A 19,048-nucleotide genomic window follows, 5' to 3' on the forward strand; every position below is an offset into this window, starting at 1 on the left:
CTCCAGACTTTGTCTCCGTCTACTCTGCCTCACTCACTTTCTTGCAGCCTATAACTCTCTAAATTTACTTTGCCACCCACCCTGACATCACTCCCCTCATTTTCCATCTCTACTTCAATTCACTGTCCCTCCCTCCCCTCCTTCCTTTGGTTAGCCTCATTCAGAAGAAGGCTTTTGTGATTGGCCAGTATTTATATCAACTAGGTCCCAGTGCCACCTGGGACAATGGTCACCAGTCAGATCCAGGTCACACTGAGCAGAAGCACCCTTTCTTTCGGCTCTGCACGGATCAGTCCAGTCCAGTTCAGTCCAGTCCATTTGCCACACAAGCCAGCTTACAGACAGACATAGGTACTGCACAGACTTATCCACTGGCATCACACACACTGGCATCACACACACACACACACACACACACACACACACACACACACACACAGGCACAAACACACACACATCAGCAGGTGCTGCATCACTGCTCTACTCTGCCTCACACACACACACAGTGTAGACAGTGCAAGATCTGGCTGAATGCACTAACCTGCATCATGCACACAGGTGAATATCCACACAAAGCTTACCTCTGAGCCCAGGAGAACCTCTGTCAGAGTGCTATCGGTTTTCACAGCAGATGGCAACGCTGGCAAAGATGCTGAAAGACAGGTAAAGGTAAGTGAATGTAGCAGTAACCTGCATGTTTTGTTACAGTTACAGTAGATCACATAGCCTATATACAGTGTACGATGCCAAAAATGTAAACCACTGGCTATTATGAAGAGATAGTACAGTACAAATGGTAATAAAGGCAGGGTCTGTTATAATAGAAGGCATCACTGTCATTATATTAGTCTTTAGGCATACTACAAACGTTCATTCAACACATGGCGATATTTTAACAGGCTGAAGTGAACTGTGACTTAACATGTTAAGACCTCCTGCTGTAGGTGAATAAATGATAGGGCACAGATGTAACAATTGGCCCTCCAAATGTAGGCTAACTTGCCCCAGTGCTGGTACCCGCTCACCGTCAGTGTTTCTCAGTTACCGGAGTAGTTTACACAGGATTACCGGAGGATAATCCATTTACAGTATTTAGAGACATGAGTCGCCATCTGTCTGTATTTATCACAGGGAGGGAGCCGTCAGCACCGGCTGACTGCAGACAGACAAACACTTCTACGGTAAGATGAAGCCGTCTGTAATAGTGTAAGAACATGCTACATAGCTACCGCTGTTGTACACAGGCTAATAATTCAGTTCAGTTAGCGGTTTATTGACACTCAGGGCGACCCAACGTTTCTCACGGTGAACTATGGTCACGACCTTTAAACTGCGCGCGCACTCTAAACCAGGTCCCTGAGATTTGCTGCCTTTAATATCTGTCGTAAACTCCTGGACTTCAGCTGATTAACTTACCGAGTTCAGTAAAATACACTTAAAACGTACACATACTTGCTTCAGTTTTTTTTTTTTTATTTGACGCATAATGCCAAGACGTTAAGAGCAAAATATGGCTAGATCACAGCTGTTGTTAAATGCGCATTTTACCAAGTCCCAGTGTAGGCCTGCTGTTAGTTAATTTCCCGACCGCACGCGAATGCAGCGGTTGTCCAGAGGACTTTATTGCTGCTCCAGACGAGTTAATTGTAAGTAGCCTATAGTTGTGTAACGGAAACGCCCGATCTGTCAACGTTTGTGTCTTTGACGGTGCTCACAATCGTTAATCTTCCAATTACGCAGTGAGTGTCAGTACTGAAAATTGTTGATTTTTAGCATCGATAGCTGCAAGTCATAAGTAAAGCACTTGATAGTTTGACTCGGCAGTCATTTGCATGAATGACCCGCTGAGTTGTGTCAGTTCAGCTTAGTGAATGTGTTGTACTTTACTTTTTTTTCCTTCTCAAACCACTCTTCCAGGAGACTTGCTGTGGTGATGGTGAATCAATATCTTAAGACTACCTGATGACAATGGAGTTTCTAGGGCCTGACTTCATCACCTGCTGTCACCAAACAGATGCAGTGTAACCTTTTAAAACCCACCTGCTCTATTATCCAGCATATTTCTTGCCTTATTGCTACCATTCCACTGTACCAGCACATCCTTAAACATTATCTACCTGCTCGACACTTGCCCAGGTGCTTCCATTAGCTTTTAAAAGCTCCTCCAGTTTTTTTCTCCCTTCAGAGAACCTCCATTCCCAGATGATGCGGACGGACGTTAAAGGCCGAAGCGCCTCCCCTCACAGGATAACCTATAAGTCTGACTTCCACGCCATCAAATGTTCATTTGACACTGCGACCAGTCTACAACCAGCGACCAAACCTGCTGCTGCTGCAGTGCACCCAACCAGGCTGCCATCCAGCCTGTCCGATCCAATGATGTCCCACAGCAGCACCAGTGGCAGCAGAGGGAGAGTCCACAGCACCAGGGGGACCAAGATCCGAGACAACATCTTCCTGAAAATGGACAACCGGCAGCCGAAACCAGATGGAGGTCCGGTGCAGAGTTCTGGCTCCCCACCCCTCCTTCCTCCCCGTAATCCCACCCTACAGCTCCAAACGTCACCTTTCTCTGCATCCAGACGTTCGGTCGTCATTTCCTCGTCTGTTCTGAGCACCGCGGCCAACATTTCTCTTCCAGAATCTTCCCTGCCGCAGGATAAATCAACCAGATCAGAGGAGATGGCGGACATTGACAGAGCTGCTCTGGCTCAGAAGTTCTCTGTCACCCGGAGGTTGTTTGAGACCAAGGTGATGGAGGTTGGAGGTGGTGGAGGGCAGGTTTCGAAAGGGAGGGGAAGCAAAGCGGATGGGGAAGAGGGGATAGTGGGAGCCAGCCAGGTGGAAAAAGAGGGGGCTGGCTTTGATAAAGACCAATCCGTAAACCCACCCATCGTAAATGTGTCCTTGCCAAAGCCTCCTCCACAGGACTCGCTGACAAGGCACCCTACATCACCCGTATCCGATGGCCCAGGTGAATCATCCAACAAATCTCCCTCCTGTCTTGACAAACATGGTCAAACCACAGCATCACAAACGGAGGAAGAAAGGACAGCAAGTGCTACTCTTAACTTCTACTTGACTCCTGAGGAGCCAGTGAGGGCGGAACTAGTGGACGTAAAGAACGGGTCATCAGAAAGTGATGAGAATGAGGAAGAAAAGGAGCGGAAAGAGGACAAAAACTGGCGTAAGGATGAGGGGGGGAAGTACACGAACAAGGTTGTAGGAGAACGTGTGCAGGAGCTAGTGGATGATGTTTTTGAAGAGCCCCGCATGGAAACACCTAGACCTTGTAGGCCAGTTGTTCCTTCAGAAGAACACCAGAAGGAGTCAGCATCAGCCAGCGTGCCATCTAAAAGAGAGACTACGGAAGGCCGGGAAGGTGAAAGAGACAAGTATCAGCAGGTGAGTGAAGAATGGGAGGGTGAAAGGGAGGGGCAGAACACCCAGTTCATTGCACGGGCTGAGGAGTCAACAGAAAAGAGGGACAACGGGGAGAAAAAGCCTGTGGAAGAAAGTGCTGGAAGGACAGAGAGCGACGTGATGCAAGAGGAGGATGATGACAAGGAAGTTGAGCGATACAGTGTGGGAAAAAGGAAAGGTGGAGAAGAAGAAGAACGCAAACAAAGTCGAGAGGAGGAAAGAACTGAGGGAAAAGGAGGTTCAACATCGGAGCCGCGAGAGGAGATCCAGCACGAGCAGCGCAGAGAAGGCAGGGATGGAAGAGATGATATCAGAGAAGGCGAAGAGGACCAGACAGGATGTGCAGTTATATGCGGGATTGAGAACGAGGCTTTTGTGCATGAGCAGGAATCCCACTCTCACCCAGAGCATCCAAGTCAGGAATGGGAAAACTCTTTACATGGAAATCTGCTTTCAATGCAATATGCGGAAATTCCTGGTGTGCCTGAACTGGAGGAGGAGGAGGAGGAGGAGGAGGAGGAGGAGGAGGAGGAGGAGGAGGAGGAGGAGAAGGAGAAGGAGGATGCAGCAGAAGTTGCAAAGAGAAAAGTCCGGTTCACGTCAGCACCAATCAAGGTAAGGGGAGCCTTGAAAGACAAATGGTCCAAATGCAGTGCAGGCTTTCTGCATTCAGTAGTCACTTAATTGACAGCTGCAGGGTCACATGTCTCTAAATTCATGCTTTTTACAGAAGCTCTTTATTGGTAGATTTGTGTGACTTCCAGCTGGTGTTGGAATCCATATGAGGGAAGTGTTAAAAGCCATGTTTCTCATCCATTAGAGTGGGAGGAAAGGCAAGATCCCACATGCTTCGTTCCGCCAGCGCTCGGCTCACAGTTGTCTCGATAGATATATAAAGGCACAGAAAACATTTCTGTGGGGGTGTGTGGCATTAATCTGGCTCAGTTCATCAAACAACTGTGTGTGTGTGTGTGTGTGTGTGTGTGTGTGTGTGTGTGTGTGTGTGTGTGTGTGTGTGTGTGTGTGTGTGTGTGTGTGTGTGTGTGTGTGTGTGTGTGTGTGTGTGTGTGTGTGTGTGTGTGTGTGTGTGTGTGTGTGTGTGTGTGTGTGTGTGTGTGTGTGTGTGTGGTCTCTGACACTCTGACAGACGTGCCAACATAAACAGTGTCGTGTTGTGTCAATAGCTACAGATGGTCGTCCTGCCAGTCTGCTGTGTGTTGAACACATGTACAAGCTATCAAAGCATACAACTGTATCTAGGCTACTGCAGGGCTGCAACTAACGATTATTTTCATTGTCTGTTATTTTCTCGATTAGTTGTTCGGTCTATAAAATGTCGGTAAATGTTGAAAAAAAAAATGTCGATCAGTGTTTCCCAAAGCCCAAAGATGACGTCCTCAAATGTCTTGTTTTGTCCACAACTCAAATATATTCAGTTTACTGTCATGAAGGAGTGAAGAAACTAGAAAATATTCACATTAAACAAGCTGGAATTTTTTTCCGTAAAAAAAATGACTCAAACCGATTTTAATTTAATAGTTGAACAAGTTATCAATGAATCTTTGCAGCTCTAATTGTCAGTAGGCCTAAATTGGACGTCAGCGTTAACATAACCGAGGCCGTATGTTGAATGCTTGTCTTTCAGGTGTACAGCACTTATTCTAATGCAGAGTACGACAGACACAATGAGGACATTGACCCGGTGTCCGCCTCGGCTGAGTTTGAGCTGGAGAAGAGAGTGGACAGGATGGATGTCTTTCCGGTGGAGATAGAGAAGGGTGTGTAGCGTCTCTTTACCCGTGTCTATCTTCTTGTTTTTGGTGTCCATATGTGTTTCAAGTGCATCAGTCCCCAGCACGGGGCCAATGGGTCATATGTGTAGTGGCATATGGGTAAGCTAAACAATTCAGTGGGACTTTATGTTTAAAAAAAAAAAGAATACAAGGCTGACATATAATGGGTTAAAAAAAGTGAAAAGACTTTTCACAATTTCCTCACCTTCCACTCTTATTTCAAGTACCAGGTTTCTCCTGAGAGTTGCTTTTAATGGTGCAGCAGTCTTCTCCTGACAATAGTTGTTAATTTGAGGATTTTTTTCCTCATATCTTTTCCTTCCAGGAGAAGAGGGCCTGGGCATCAGTATAATAGGAATGGGTGTAGGAGCCGACCAGGGGCTGGAAAAACTGGGAATCTTTGTCAAGACAGTCACCGAAGGAGGAGCAACACAGAAGGATCGAAGGTGCATTTTAACATCAGTCTCTCTTGTTTACTGGGGATTGTGGAGTGGAGTGTGGCTCTAATTGTGTGTGTTGTGTGTGTGTGTGTGTGTGTGTGTGTGTGTGTGTGTGTGTGTGTGTGTGTGTGTGTGTGTGTGTGTGTGTGTGTGTGTGTGTGTGTGTCTGTCTGTGTGTGTCTGTGTGTGTGTGTCTGTGTCTGGTCTGTCTTGTGGGTCTGGTCTGTCTTGTGGGTCTGGTCTGTCTTGTGGGTCTGGTCTGTCTTGTGGGTCTGGTCTGTTTTGTGCGTCTGGTCTGTCTTGTGTGTCTCGTGGGTCTTGTCTGTCTTGTGGGTCTGGTCTGTCTCGTGGGTCTGGTCTGTTTTGTGCGTCTGGTCTGTCTTGTGTGTCTCGTGGGTCTGGTCTGTCTTGTGGGTCTGGTCTGTCTCGTGGGTCTGGTCTGTTTTGTGCGTCTGGTCTGTCTTGTGTGTCTCGTGGGTCTTGTGTGTCTCGTGGGTCTTGTCTGTCTTGTGGGTCTGGTCTGTCTCGTGCGTCTGGTCTGTTTTGTGCGTCTCGTGGGTCTGGTCTGTCTTGTGGGTCTGGTCTGTCTCGTGGGTCTGGTCTGTTTTGTGTGTCTGGTCTGTCTTGTGGGTCTCTGTCTGACCTGTCTGGTCTGTCTTGTGTGTCTGTGTCTGGTCTGTCTTGTGGGTCTGGTCTGTCTTGTGTGTCTCTGTCTGACCTGTCTGGTCTGTCTTGTGTGTCTGTGTCTGGTCTGTCTGACCTGTCTGTCTGTCTGTCTGTCTGTCTGTCTGTCTGTAGGATTCAGGTGAATGACCAGATAGTGGAGGTTGATGGGGTGAGTTTGGTCGGAGTGTCCCAGCTGTTTGAGGCAAAAAGGCTAAAAAAAAGCCCCCCCCCCTCCAAAAAAATGTGTTTTTTTTTTTTTTTTTTTTTTTATAAATAAAAAATTTTTGCTTTTGTTTTTTGGGGAAAAAAAAAAAAGTGAAGGAGGATTTTCCATTTAGTGATTCATAGGCATGGAATTACAATGCATTTTTGGCCTGGTATTTGATTTGTGAGTTTCGAACAAACGACTGTCCATCTGATCAGTGACAGAGTCAGACTTCCAAACGTTTGTTACATCACTGGAGTTATTTAAAGATGAAACCGTGGCAGCGAGATAAATATAATTTTTCTCCCCCTAGATGTTGTTTTTAAAAGAACCGCACCGGCCCTTTTTAAAAACAGCATCTAGGATGTTTTAGCCTGTCAACTACATTTCCATCAGGAGAGACTTCATTTAAGTGTGAAATAAGGTTAATGAACATGGTGCATAAAAGGTTGATATGTTAGTCTTTGGCGATTAGACTCCATCACAATGTTAACCCTTGTGTTGACTTTGGGTCAAATTGACCTGTTTTCAATTTTTGTTTTAGATCAGAAAATATGGGGCGTAGAAATAAGCGCTGAAAATGTGTAGAAGAAACATTTTACAACGTTGGAAAAAGCAAAAACAAACTGTGAAAAAAAGGCTTGTTTTTTTCAAGGTTGATGGGAAGACAACACAAGGGTTAAATTATAAGGGGTATAGAGGCCGTGGATATATAGGAATATCCCCCCCCCCCGGAAAAATCCGATTGGTTTAACTGAAAGAGTAAACGCCCACATTCGTCTGATGACAATGCAGCTGATTGGGATGGGGGAGAGGAATGTGAAGCATGGAAGTCTTTACTGAATGAACTTATGCTGAGCTTCATGTAATATGTATACTTGATCGTACTGCCGACCATTTCCCTCATCATATCAGCGTTCAGATTCTCTGCCAGAGCCTTTTCAGATATTAACGAAAAAAGTCTCCCATTAGTGGCACTTTCTAGAATGCTTCAACACCTGAGAGTTCAGATCCCGATGCCAGCCAGCTGAGCATTCAGTTGCAGAAAATGGACCACATTAACATTTCCTTTTCAAGACATCCACGTGAGCTTTGTCCTCTGAAATAGGTTTATTTCAACAATAAAACTTGTGAATGGGATGAATTTTCTGCAACGCCTCCAAAATGTTGGATATCGGAGTGTCTGTAAATGCACCAACATTAAGAGAGTATTAAAAACTGTATGCTTGCAATGACAACACACTGCAACAACACAACAGGTCTTTTGTTTTATTTTATTATTTTTATAGACCCCCTTTTTCATGTCACAGTAGGAAAAGCACAGATATAAAACTAAATGATGGCTGAATTCCATTAAGTGCTTCAGTTTCAGGGTCCCGGGGCACGTCCAGCCTCGAACAAAAGGCAGCAAAACGTTAATTTAATGCACAGCCAATTTACACATATATATATATATATATATATATATATATATACACATATATATACACATATATATATACATATATATATATACACATATATATATAATATACACGTCTCTGGTGATTGGGTAACCCCTCTGACACACCCACCAAACGAGAGAGAACCTGTCTTTAAGCCCTGTGCACACCCCCTGGGTCACAATGCCCGTACTACCATACTATTTAGTAAGCCAGAAAGAGATTTAGCGTGTCTCAATACATAGTATGTCAAATGCAGCGTGCTTAAAAATACCAGGATGTCCTACTGCATCCCGTCGCATTTTGCTGTATGCAAGCCAGCATGCTTTTCTGGCTATTCTGGACCACAATCCTTTTGCTCAGCATATATAAGCATATGAAGAAGTAGTATGTCCCAGTTGTATACGTGCTGCATGCAACAGTATGTACTTCTGTGAAGTCAGCTGCAGTACATACTAAAAGTGCTGTGTCCTAACTTCCTATGGCATCGTTAATGTTGTATGAGCAGCACCTGTGCTATACCTGGACGGGCTGATTGCTCACAGCTTTGACTGAGCTCTCTGTTCGGCTGCAGGTTTTTGATTGGCCGAGAGAAGGCGGGCGTGGAGAGCGAGGTGGCGCGACTGATCAACGAAAGCCTGGAAATGGATAAAACATCCAAGGTGTGTTTTCCGAAAGAAGAGAAGCCGTTGTGATCGTGCTAACAATTCCATATGGTTTGCTTGTACTGTTTTTTTGTTTGTGTGTGTTTTTATCTATGAAGATGGGAAGAGCAAGCGAGGATGAGGAAAATGACTGTAGCATGTCAGAGAGGTCAGTGGCAGAGGAAGAGGAGGAAGATGAAGTGGAGGACGTCGCTGTTCTTTCCGGTCTGGACAACTACCAGCTTTGCCTCAAATACCAGCAGGTACTTTACATTCAACGTGAATTCACTGATTAACCTCCATAGACCAGGTGTATCCAGTGAAGTAAACAGTATACACCGAACCTACTGCTGGATATCAGGCCAGCTGTAAATTTAAAATGGGACCTTGCTACATTGTAGCTTGTATGAGACAGTTGGTTGTCCTTCTTTACACATTCGCAGGTTGGAGCATTGGTATATTTTTCTTTTTAAGGCCATACTGTGTAAACTCCCTCCTTGCTTATGTTCTCTCCTGTCTCCTAAAGTCACCACCAGGAAATGTAATCTTCGATCATATGGGCAAATCATGTATGACATTCCCCGAACGCGAACTGTCTTCGGTGAAAGTGCCTTTTTTAAATTTTTTTGCACCTTCATCCTGGTATAAATTGCAAAATCATCTTAAATTGGCCAACCTACAAACAATGACACCGTTTTTAAAATTAGGATAAAGGACTATTTGAGTACTAAATGCACATGTGCTGTTACTGAGCGCTGCTGGTGATTATGTTGATGATGTGAAATTGCCAGCTCTCTTTTTCTGTTGTCTATCACTGTATATTTTAATATGGAACTATTACACTGCTGTCTTGGCCAGGGCTCCCTTGAAAAATAGATTCTGAATCTCAATGGGATTAGTTCCTGGTAAAATAAAGGTTAATAAAATGAACTTACATTAGAAAAAAAATCTCTCAAAACACTAAAAGGTGTGTAAAACTAGTAAACTCGTATCTCCCGTTCATAGAAATTGTAATCTAATCGAATGGGTTTTCCTCCCTTTCTGTCGTTATAGCTTCAGTCGAAACTACGAAACCGAGCAGCCCAGCTTCACCACGCCAGAGAAAAGGTAGGTCACTCAGTCGCTGAGATTGAGATCTCTTCTCTCACACGCACAAACCAATAACTGCACTCCCTTTCATACACTACCTTTTTTGCAACCATGTTTGGAACAGTCTGACCCATTTTAACTGAGCACGAGATGGCTCGGTGTGGAGTTACTAGGACACGGGCCGTGTTCCAACACTTCTGCCCGTCAGCCCTGCTTTCTTTTTCTGCCTTTGCCTTGAAGTAATCACCGCTGTGACATAATTGGGTTGGCAAAAGCCTTTCTGTAGAAAGTCTGGCTCTCTTCTACCCCATTGTGCTAGATCAGTGGGTGCTTCGTTTGTTGTGTCAAAACTAAGAGGATTGAAGAAGTGTACAGTTTCTCCAACTCTGAGAATAGTTTTTGGCACATGTGACGTACATGTAAAATTCTGAAGTAGGTTTTTTTTTTTTTTTTTTTTTTTTTTTTTTTCCCCCCCCCCGTGTCTTGTGAAAATGACATTTGTTACAGACATTCATAAAAACATAGATAATTTATTCTCTTTACTTTGTCTGCCAAGTTAAAGGCATGGGAGGAGCAGCAGGCCTGTTGGGAGAGCCAGAGGACTGAGCTGGAGCAAAGAGTGGAAGATGGAGAGGACAAAGCTGACAAACTAGAGAAGTACAATGCTATAGATGGACTCTATGCTTGGTGACCATTTTTCTACAGCATATATCATAAAAGGCCCTAGCTTGCACCCGGCGCAGCGCGAAGCAAGTGTCTCTGCTAGTTTTAAGACCGACGCAGTTGTCAGTTTCCCGTCCAGCGCCGCAGCATTTAAATAGCAAATGTACCGGAGCGCCCATCTGTGCTCCCATGGGCGTGCTGGTTTTACAGGGAGGTGTGTTCAGGTGCATTCTTGGCGTATTGCTATCTTAAGGCAGCGGGAAGTGATCGACCCATTGACCAACAAAAACCTGGTCTAAAGTCAGTAACTCAGCATTTCATTGTTATTTTAACAGCAAGTTGGTCAAATGCGCCTAGTCTTATGCACAGCGTGCACACGCTATGCTTGGCACGCACACACACACACACACACACACACACACACACACACACACACACACACACACACACACACACACACACACACACACACACACACACACAAAAACATGCTAAAGATTACAAATAAAAATATTACGGTGAAAATCCGCCATCATAAAAGCAATGCGCCATGGTCCAAACGTACCTTGGGACTACAGGTGGAAATTAGTAATTGTTGCTATAACCTGGCCCAAGACATATTCTCTTGTTTAACAAGTTTAATGTTTTATTTGTGCATTGTCGCTGTTTCAAATAAATCAATTTCCATTTCCACCTGGCTTTTAAAGGGAATAGGAGATGACACTGGTTTATTGCATGTTACACCCAAAACACACCTATGAGTTAATGAAGTACAACCCTTTTGAACCATGCGCCCGGCGCAAAGACTGTCTTTATTTTATTTATTTTTTCACCATCAAACTAGCAAGATTTGGACAAGCCCTAAACGCACCTGCGCTTCACGCCATGCGCTTGGATCGTTATAATAGGGCCCTAAAAGTGCCTATTGCATGGTAGAAATGATAGACTAATTATAAGTGTATATACAGATCTCACTTAAAGAGTGGGTAGGGGGCAAAAGGATAAACATATTAAAAATTGTGAAGATAATCATGGTTAAGGTGTTAATGTCCCCTCCCTTTTTTTTTTTTTTTTTATCAGGTATTGGCAAGAGGCCCAGACACTATGCAGGGTTGTGAGCCAGCGACTGGCTGATGCCCAGAGCCAATCGGAAAGCTTGGAGATCAAATACAGCAAAGCCAAGAGACTGGTCAGAGAATACCAGAGCAGGTATCTTATCTAGTTATTTATCTGACAATGTGGAGTAATAGAGCTCAACAGTGTGGTTCCAGAAGTGAAAATCCCACTTATTTTCTCCATAAGGATTTTGTTTATTAGCCATAATACTAAACCATCCAAGGTAAAATAACCACGAGCTACAATATCCTCCTGAGAACCGAGGAAAATTTTGTTTTTCCTAATCATATTTTTTTGTGATTCCATACCTGTTTTAAGGTTAAAAACATCTTACAATTACATTTTTTTTATTTTTATTTACAGGATGTCCACTGTAGTGGACAATAGGATCATTTGATTACGAAAAAAGACAAATTTAGTAGATTGTGGAGTCATTATTTACATGAAGATAGTCCTGATGTCCACTATAATTGACATTCATAAAATGGCACATTTTTCAAAAGATACATAATGTAGTTGCTATCAGAACTCAATATATGATTCCTAACACCTTAATGAACAAGAAAATATATGATTATCATAGTAACAAAACCATAGACAAACAATATTTGACTCATCTCTTATCTTTCCATAAAATGTGCTTGTTCCTGTGCTGTCCATTTTGGAATGAAAGATAGAGGCGGTTCCCGGCCTCCCAGCCAATCAAATAACACATCACTGAAAAGCCCAGGATGTCCTCTGTACAGTACAGCAGGAATTAAGAGACTTGCACAAAAGATTCCAAGGAGAGAAATGAAACTCAAATGTCCACTACAGTGGACATAAGTCAATGGGCTGGGTCTCAGAAGGATATTGTGAAACAATGGTTTATCGCCCTGTAGAAGATGGTTTATGGCCCTGTAGAAGATGGTTTATGGCCCTGTAGAAGATGGTTTATGGCCCTGTAGAAGATGGTTTATGGCACTGTAGAAGATGGTTTATGGCACTGTAGAAGATGGTTTATGGCACTGTAGAAGATGGTTTATGGCATTGTAGAAGATGGTTTATGACCCTGTAGAAGATGGTTTATGGCATTGTAGAAGATGGTTTATGGCCCTGTAGAAGCCAGAAGTCTGTATAAAGTCACCATTGTATTAAAAAAAAATGCGATGTCAGTGAGAAGTACTACACTACCCACAATGCTAAGCATAACAGCGAACTCTCTGACCATGGAAATGTGTCCTGAACCTGCAAACTGCAAGCGAGATGTTAACACTGAAGCCTATAGGAGCTTCTACTTGTTTTTTTTCTCTAAATGTTCTTTTGCAGCAAACCAAATGTCTTATGGCCAAGATTCATCTCATAACTGGTTGGCTTTGTTTCAGGCTTAAAACTCCTTTTTTTTTTTTTTTTTTAATTTTCTGAAACGTCAATGGTGACATTGAATGGGGAAAGTCACTTCCGGAACCAAAAGTGGTCACTCACTGTTGAGCTCTTTATTGCTAAATGACTGGGAGTGTATTTTGTAAGCTAGAAAAATTGTGCTTTTCAAATGTGTTTTTTTTTTTTTTTCCCCAGAGAGGAGGAAAGGGAGAACAGAGAAGCAGATTTGAGAGGACAAATGGTGGAGAGAGAGAAGCTGCACAGAGAGACAGTTGAAAGACTACAAATCCAGGTGAGGGGACACTTTTCAGTCCTGGATGGATCGACTTTACTGAGCCTGCCATTTCCTCTGTGGTCATTGTTTCACACTGCTCATCACAGATAGCGCAGCTTGAGGGGAAAAATCCTGCAGCTGAGAGAGAGAACCACTCTGGGGACACTTCAGGCACAGGTAAGCAGCTAAAGTAACATTAAGTAAACTGTTAAACCATAAATATTTGACAATTTGTCCACTTCTTTTAATGGAGTCACATAAATGTGTGTCACAGTTCCTTGTGTACTTGCATATATAAGAATAATTACAAAATGCATTAAAAAAAAAAAAACCTTCTCCACCAGCCACTCGCAGTGCAACAGGAAAAGACCAAGACATCATACAAATAAGTAGACAAAAATGCATTAAAAAGTGTGTTAGTGTTATGGTGCCCATAAAGAAATTTGCAACGCAGAATACGTAAAGTCAAGTGGCGAGGTGCCTTTAGTTCTTCAGAACAGGAAGAATTCAAAGCTTTTTGTATGGTTTCTTTATGTAATTTGAAGTGAGAGAGAATTCAAAAACAGCTTTTTGACTGAGCAAAAGGAAATGTGTTTGTCTCGCGTCCAGACTGGCATCTTCCAGTTCCTGACGCAGGACGTCTAGACTCCAGCGCTCACAAAGCCAAAGCTCAGCTGGCCCAGAAATCCAAGCGCCACCCGCCCTCTCGAGACAAACTCCGAGAGAGCTTCAGAAAGCAGGTACTGTTGGAGACGGAGCTGTAAAAGATTAACTAAATCTGCCGTTGAAACTCACCCGCACGCACACGTGCTCTGTTTTTATTTAGGAAGAGGAAGTTGAGAAACCACAGCAGAGCGAGTCCCTGTCTGCTGCCACGGTGATCCAAAGGAGCAGCAGAAGTGACCTGTCCAGCGCCTCGTCTTTCTCCGCCCTCAGTCCTCACCCTGCCAGCAGCTCCGTCTTCACGCCCCTCCCATCTACATCACTGGCACCGTCACTCCCTCGTCACGCAACTCCTCCACATCCAGAAAGTCCAAAAGGAGATTTCCCAACTTCAGGTGCTGCCGGATCTCTTTTCTGTGGTCTTAGATTTGGGATCATAAAATCATATTCATCTCCTATTTCCTGGTTTTTTTTTTAAAAGCAGTAGTAGTTCATAGATTCGCTTTTAGCCGGAGCTAAATTATTATTTTTATTTTTTAATGACTATAGTCTTGTTTCTTTGTCAGTGGCCTTCGCAAGTCTCTCAGCAAAAGGAGAAGTGAGAAACACAGCAAAAGCTCCATGAACAGCAGGTGGGACAACACATACTGTACATAAAAAAAAAAATAAAAAAAAAAAATAACCAAAATGGGTTTCTTATCTAGCACTGGATAACCTTTTCATTAAATGACTAACATTTCAGAACTCTGCTTAAAACGTGCCGCATTTTAACCGCAACTGGAACTGTTTTCTGCCAGGGGGTCGTGTGGGGACCTGGTGGATGAGCCCGCCGGGGTTTCTCCGTCCGATTCAGTCGCCTCCATGCCGTCTTGCCTGCACTTCCCGTGGTTCGCGGAGCGCGGGCGAGAAAAAGCCGCGGACGCCGAGAGAGGCAGGGAGAGACTTCGCTCTGTGTCCAGCAGCAGCTTACCGTACCTGACCACCACCGGTAGACGAGATCAGGTAAGAAAAGAGATGCATTAGGCTTTTCCCTGCATGCTGTCCTCCTGTTTGAACTTTCTGATTTTTATTTTTATTTTTAAAGTGCTCATTATGCTCATTTTCAGGTTCTAAATTGTATTTAGAGGTTGTACCAGGATGGGTTTACATGGTTTAATTTTCAAAAAACACCATCTTTTTGTTGTACTGCACATTGCTGCAGCTCCTCTTTTCACCCTGTGTGTTGAGCTCTCTGTTTTAGCTACAGAGTGAGGCATCTCACTTCTGTTCCATCTTTGAGAGTCGCACATGCCCAGTACCGAGGTAAGGACTACTAGCCAGTCAGAAGCAGAGTATGAGGGCGTGCCACGCTAGCAGCTAGGCGAGCATTATAACGTGTGTTACAAAGTGACGCACGTTCGTCTGAAGTAAAGGCTGGACTACAGTAGAGCTGTTTGGAGCAGGTTGTGAACAGTGTTTTCTGTTGGAGATGGTACGTCCCTTTAAGGTGGACTTTGGGCTTTTTCACTTTGTAAAGCTATTACATGAACAAAAAAAAGATACATAACGCAATAATGGAAAGGGGAAAAGCCAAAAAGCATAATATGAGCACTTTAAATATGACTCTAGATATCTCATACAAACAGAATTCAGAAATCCCCTTTTACAATAAAACGCATGCATAGATAAGCATGCAACAGATGTGAAGCGCAGCCTGCAGGCAGCCGAGGTGTTGTTCTCTTGGTTCCAGAGTATCGGCTCTCCAGTGGGCAGCTCCAGCATGGTGGGTCATGTCTCGGTTCTCTCCGGACACTCTCACACTTTCACCTTTTCCTCCACTGAGGTGAGTCTGTCCTGTCCTTCCCTTCCGGTTTCTATTTTTTTATTTCCTCCCCTAGCCTACACTCTCTTTTTTTTATTAGTTTATCTCATTTGCCTGCCTTCCTTCCTTCACTTCTCCTCCCTCACTCTGTCTGCGTATTGTCTCTGGTGTCCTGTCAGACGTTGGACGATGACCCAGTTCCCAGCAATAACAACCACCAGTGGCCGAGTCGACCCGTCTCGGAGTGGAACAGCCAGCAGGTGTGCCTGTGGCTAGTCGCCATGAACATGGACGAGTACGCGTCAGAGTTCGCCGCCAGAGGCGTGGACGGGCCACAGCTGCTCAACATGGACAGTGAGAAACTCAAGGTGAGCGGGCGGAGAGGATGGCACAGATACACTGATCACATTAACCATTAGGGCTGCACCATATGAGGAAAATATCCTATTTGTGACTATTTTGACTAATATTGCGATATGATTCATGATACTGGGGGGGAGTGGGGAGATGATTTTCATTGAAAAATTTAATGATTTATAGTATTATATTTATTTATATTTTTTAATTTTATTTTTTTCTAGTCTGTAGGATATGATTTATAAGATGCAGGACCACAATACTTAATCCAGAACGGTTTGATAAATTCGCCCCTGCGATTTAATGGTGTTAACCACTCTGGAAAATTGTATTCTGTGTTTGTTTTTTGTTTTTTTGTTTTTTTATATATGAAAAAGGGAAAAGCCCCCAAAAAAATCTTTAAAAAAAAAAGTCACTGCCTCCATATTAATGACTTGGTAGTCCTAATGGTCCTAAAGTTTAAATTAAGATGTTTTTAAACTCTCATAACACTACTGCATCTGCCAGTTTTAGAAGATGCCTTTTTTTTTCCCATGGACGCCAATAACTTTCTCCTGCCATCCCAGATTTACAAACTCCCAAGCCATGTTCTTATTTAGATTTATTAGTTTTTTATGCATTTTCTTTTTTCCATGTAACTAGATGTTTGAATTCTCGTAGGTGACCAAATTCTTTTATTGTTTTATTTATTTTTTCCCTCTGTTCGGTTTTATTTAAACTCTGTATTAAAGCTCTGCATGCTGCTTGTTATCTATCTGTTAAATTCAGTAAGTCTGGAAATAACTCTAGGTAAATACGACCAACGCGTTTTGAGACAGAGCCCAGTATAAATATTTAAGAGATTAAAAATCTGACATGGCTACATTGGCTGAACCTATTTTTTTAAATATAAACAAACATGAGGATCCCTTTTTAAAACTGGTTATTTACAGATGCAGTATGTTCTGAGCAGGACATTTCAGTTACAAACATGTGCTTGTCAGTGGTCTCTGGTGGACAAAGTGTGTAACACCACGCTGTCTCTAAATCTCAAACATCCAGTATCTTCGGCACATCTGTGCTTCAATGTCTCTTACCAGTGGACATGGACTATATGGTGATACCGTTTGATCTGTGATGAGATCATATACAGTTGACCTATTGGCAAAGCTCTACTGGTAATCTCCTGATGGTTAATAATAAAAATCCAGTTTTGTTGGAGAATCATTTAACCGGTGTTTGGTGTTTTAAGCCCCCAACGTCGACTTCCAGGCAGCGCTGCCTAGAAGGCACTAGGATTAGGCAATGGTTAGGGTTAGGTGCCTTGAATTCGACAGTCGCAGCGCTGCCTTGAAGGCGACGTTGGGGGCTTAAAACCCCATCGAGCCATTTAACCTAAACCTGTACAGACTCGTCTGTTTCCATTTACACTCTTTCTTTTCTCTGCTGTCAGGCTCTGGGGGTGTGCAGTCAAAGCGACCGGTCCGCCCTCAAGAGGAAGCTGAAGGAGATGAAGAAAAAAGAGGAAAAAGAACAGAGGAGAGGAGAGAAGAGGCCCAAAGAGGAAATGGAGAAAGATAAGAACAATGTTTTGGAAAAGGAGAGTGAAGACCAAGAGAAGGCGAGGGTGATGATGATGATGATGAAGTCTGTACAAGATGCCAGACTCAGTGGCAAAACCATAAGAACAGAGTCCCTCTTATAAAAGGAAAGAGGTGATATCTGAGATACACCACCAGCATGAGGGCGTGTTTGCAGCTTTAACACGCACAAAAATACACTTGAAACCATTTCTATTTAGTTAATAGAAACGTCTAGATCTACTGCACCCATCCTCACACATCTCAAAGGCTATCATTTAGTATACAGCAGAACACTGGTTGGTTTTAACTGATGGATCTTTAGAGCAGAGGTTACTCATGCACAAGTTCACACTTGCAGCAAATGTTTATTTCCGTATGTTATGTACATGTTAAGTGTGTGTGTGTGACAAGCTACTGTTTCACGGTAACTGTTTATTTTTTTTTTTAATCATGAATCTTAAATTATCCTTTTAGAATGATCTTTAATATTTAACGATGTGCTGACTTAAGCACTCAGGTATTTGCTGTAAATGCTTTTTTTATGTATTAATAAATAATGCTTTAAACTTGCTATTCTCTGAAACATTTATTTGGCCACAAATATTCACACACAGAACACATGGATATGACAACACCTTAAAAAATGTATTCAAGAAACTATTTGTTTGCTCTCACACTCTTCCTATTTTACAGCCAGTGAATAAAAATGTGAATTCTGCAGAGGCTTGGTAGTAGGTTTTAAGTTGCAGTTTTCATTCATAATGTACAACCTGAGGCACCTGAGTTAAAGCAGATGCACAGTAGTAATGATTTAAAAAAAAAAAAAAAAAAAAGTTTAAAAATCGCTTTAAATTGTGGAAATACAAAGGTTGCCTGTATATGCGTGGCATGACTCTTTGGCCTGTAGGACACGTAACATAAAGTACTCCTTGCGAAGAATAAATAGAAATGATTCTGCAAACCCATTCAAAGACAGTACAAAAAAAATAGAAACCCTTCTGCCCTCCCTCCCCCCGGTCAACACTGAATGTAGTAAATGTATAAAACAAATCTCTGACAGACACCAGTTGTGCAGGACCATCTCCCACAATGCAACTCTCCTTCCAGTGATTCATACGGACTTTTCTTTAAAAATGACGGTCTCTTGATATTTACAGTCCACGCTGTGCAAAGAAAAAGCAGGAAAAATAAGCAGTGAAATTGGGAAGTTCATCAGTAAACGACAGGAAATCTGTTAAGAATAATGTTCTTTGTCATGCCAGGTTGTCATCCAGGGCTTCTTTTCCAGGTTTTGCTGCTTCCCGTTACCGGGGTTTATCGCTCTCTCCTCCCGTTTTATCCAAACAGCGTTGTAACTGGGAACCTTTTCTTCATATTTGGCACGCTTAAAAAAGCCACACTGCAGAGAAGGAGAAAACAAAATCAGTTTTTTTTCGTTTGGGGAGAGGGGAACTTAAAAAGGCATTCAGAGAGCACAAAGGAGGTAGGTGAGACATTTAATGTCATCAGACTGATTAACAGACAAGAGCCAAGATGCAGTGAACCCTT

At 43.1% G+C, this 19,048-nt stretch overlaps 2 protein-coding genes across 2 annotated transcripts in view; one reads left to right on the forward strand and one right to left on the reverse strand.

The window, feature by feature from the left end:
• Window positions 1-429: 429 nt before the first annotated feature.
• Window positions 430-18,071, forward strand: LOC120567659 (neurabin-1-like). Its single transcript, XM_039814618.1, is given in 21 exon segments — window positions 430-669; window positions 1,132-1,181; window positions 1,918-4,038; window positions 5,069-5,201; window positions 5,542-5,662; window positions 6,455-6,565; window positions 8,544-8,631; window positions 8,733-8,876; window positions 9,667-9,720; window positions 10,259-10,359; window positions 11,446-11,574; window positions 13,039-13,135; window positions 13,225-13,294; window positions 13,727-13,857; window positions 13,944-14,084; window positions 14,087-14,175; window positions 14,347-14,412; window positions 14,578-14,782; window positions 15,510-15,602; window positions 15,761-15,949; window positions 17,371-18,071. Coding segments are annotated over 19 exon segments (4,050 nt in total). The 5' UTR covers window positions 430-669; window positions 1,132-1,181; window positions 1,918-2,202; the 3' UTR covers window positions 17,623-18,071.
• The window catches only part of LOC120567660 (integrin alpha-6-like), a 29,750-nt gene continuing 28,769 nt past the window's right edge, over window positions 18,068-19,048 (reverse strand). The window contains 1 exon segment of the mRNA XM_039814619.1: window positions 18,068-18,899. Within this exon segment, the coding sequence (XP_039670553.1) occupies window positions 18,735-18,899 (165 nt within the window). The 3' untranslated portion in view covers window positions 18,068-18,734.

Source organism: Perca fluviatilis, chromosome 11 (genome assembly GCF_010015445.1).
Source record: "Perca fluviatilis chromosome 11, GENO_Pfluv_1.0, whole genome shotgun sequence".
Lineage (NCBI taxonomy): Eukaryota > Metazoa > Chordata > Actinopteri > Perciformes > Percidae > Perca > Perca fluviatilis.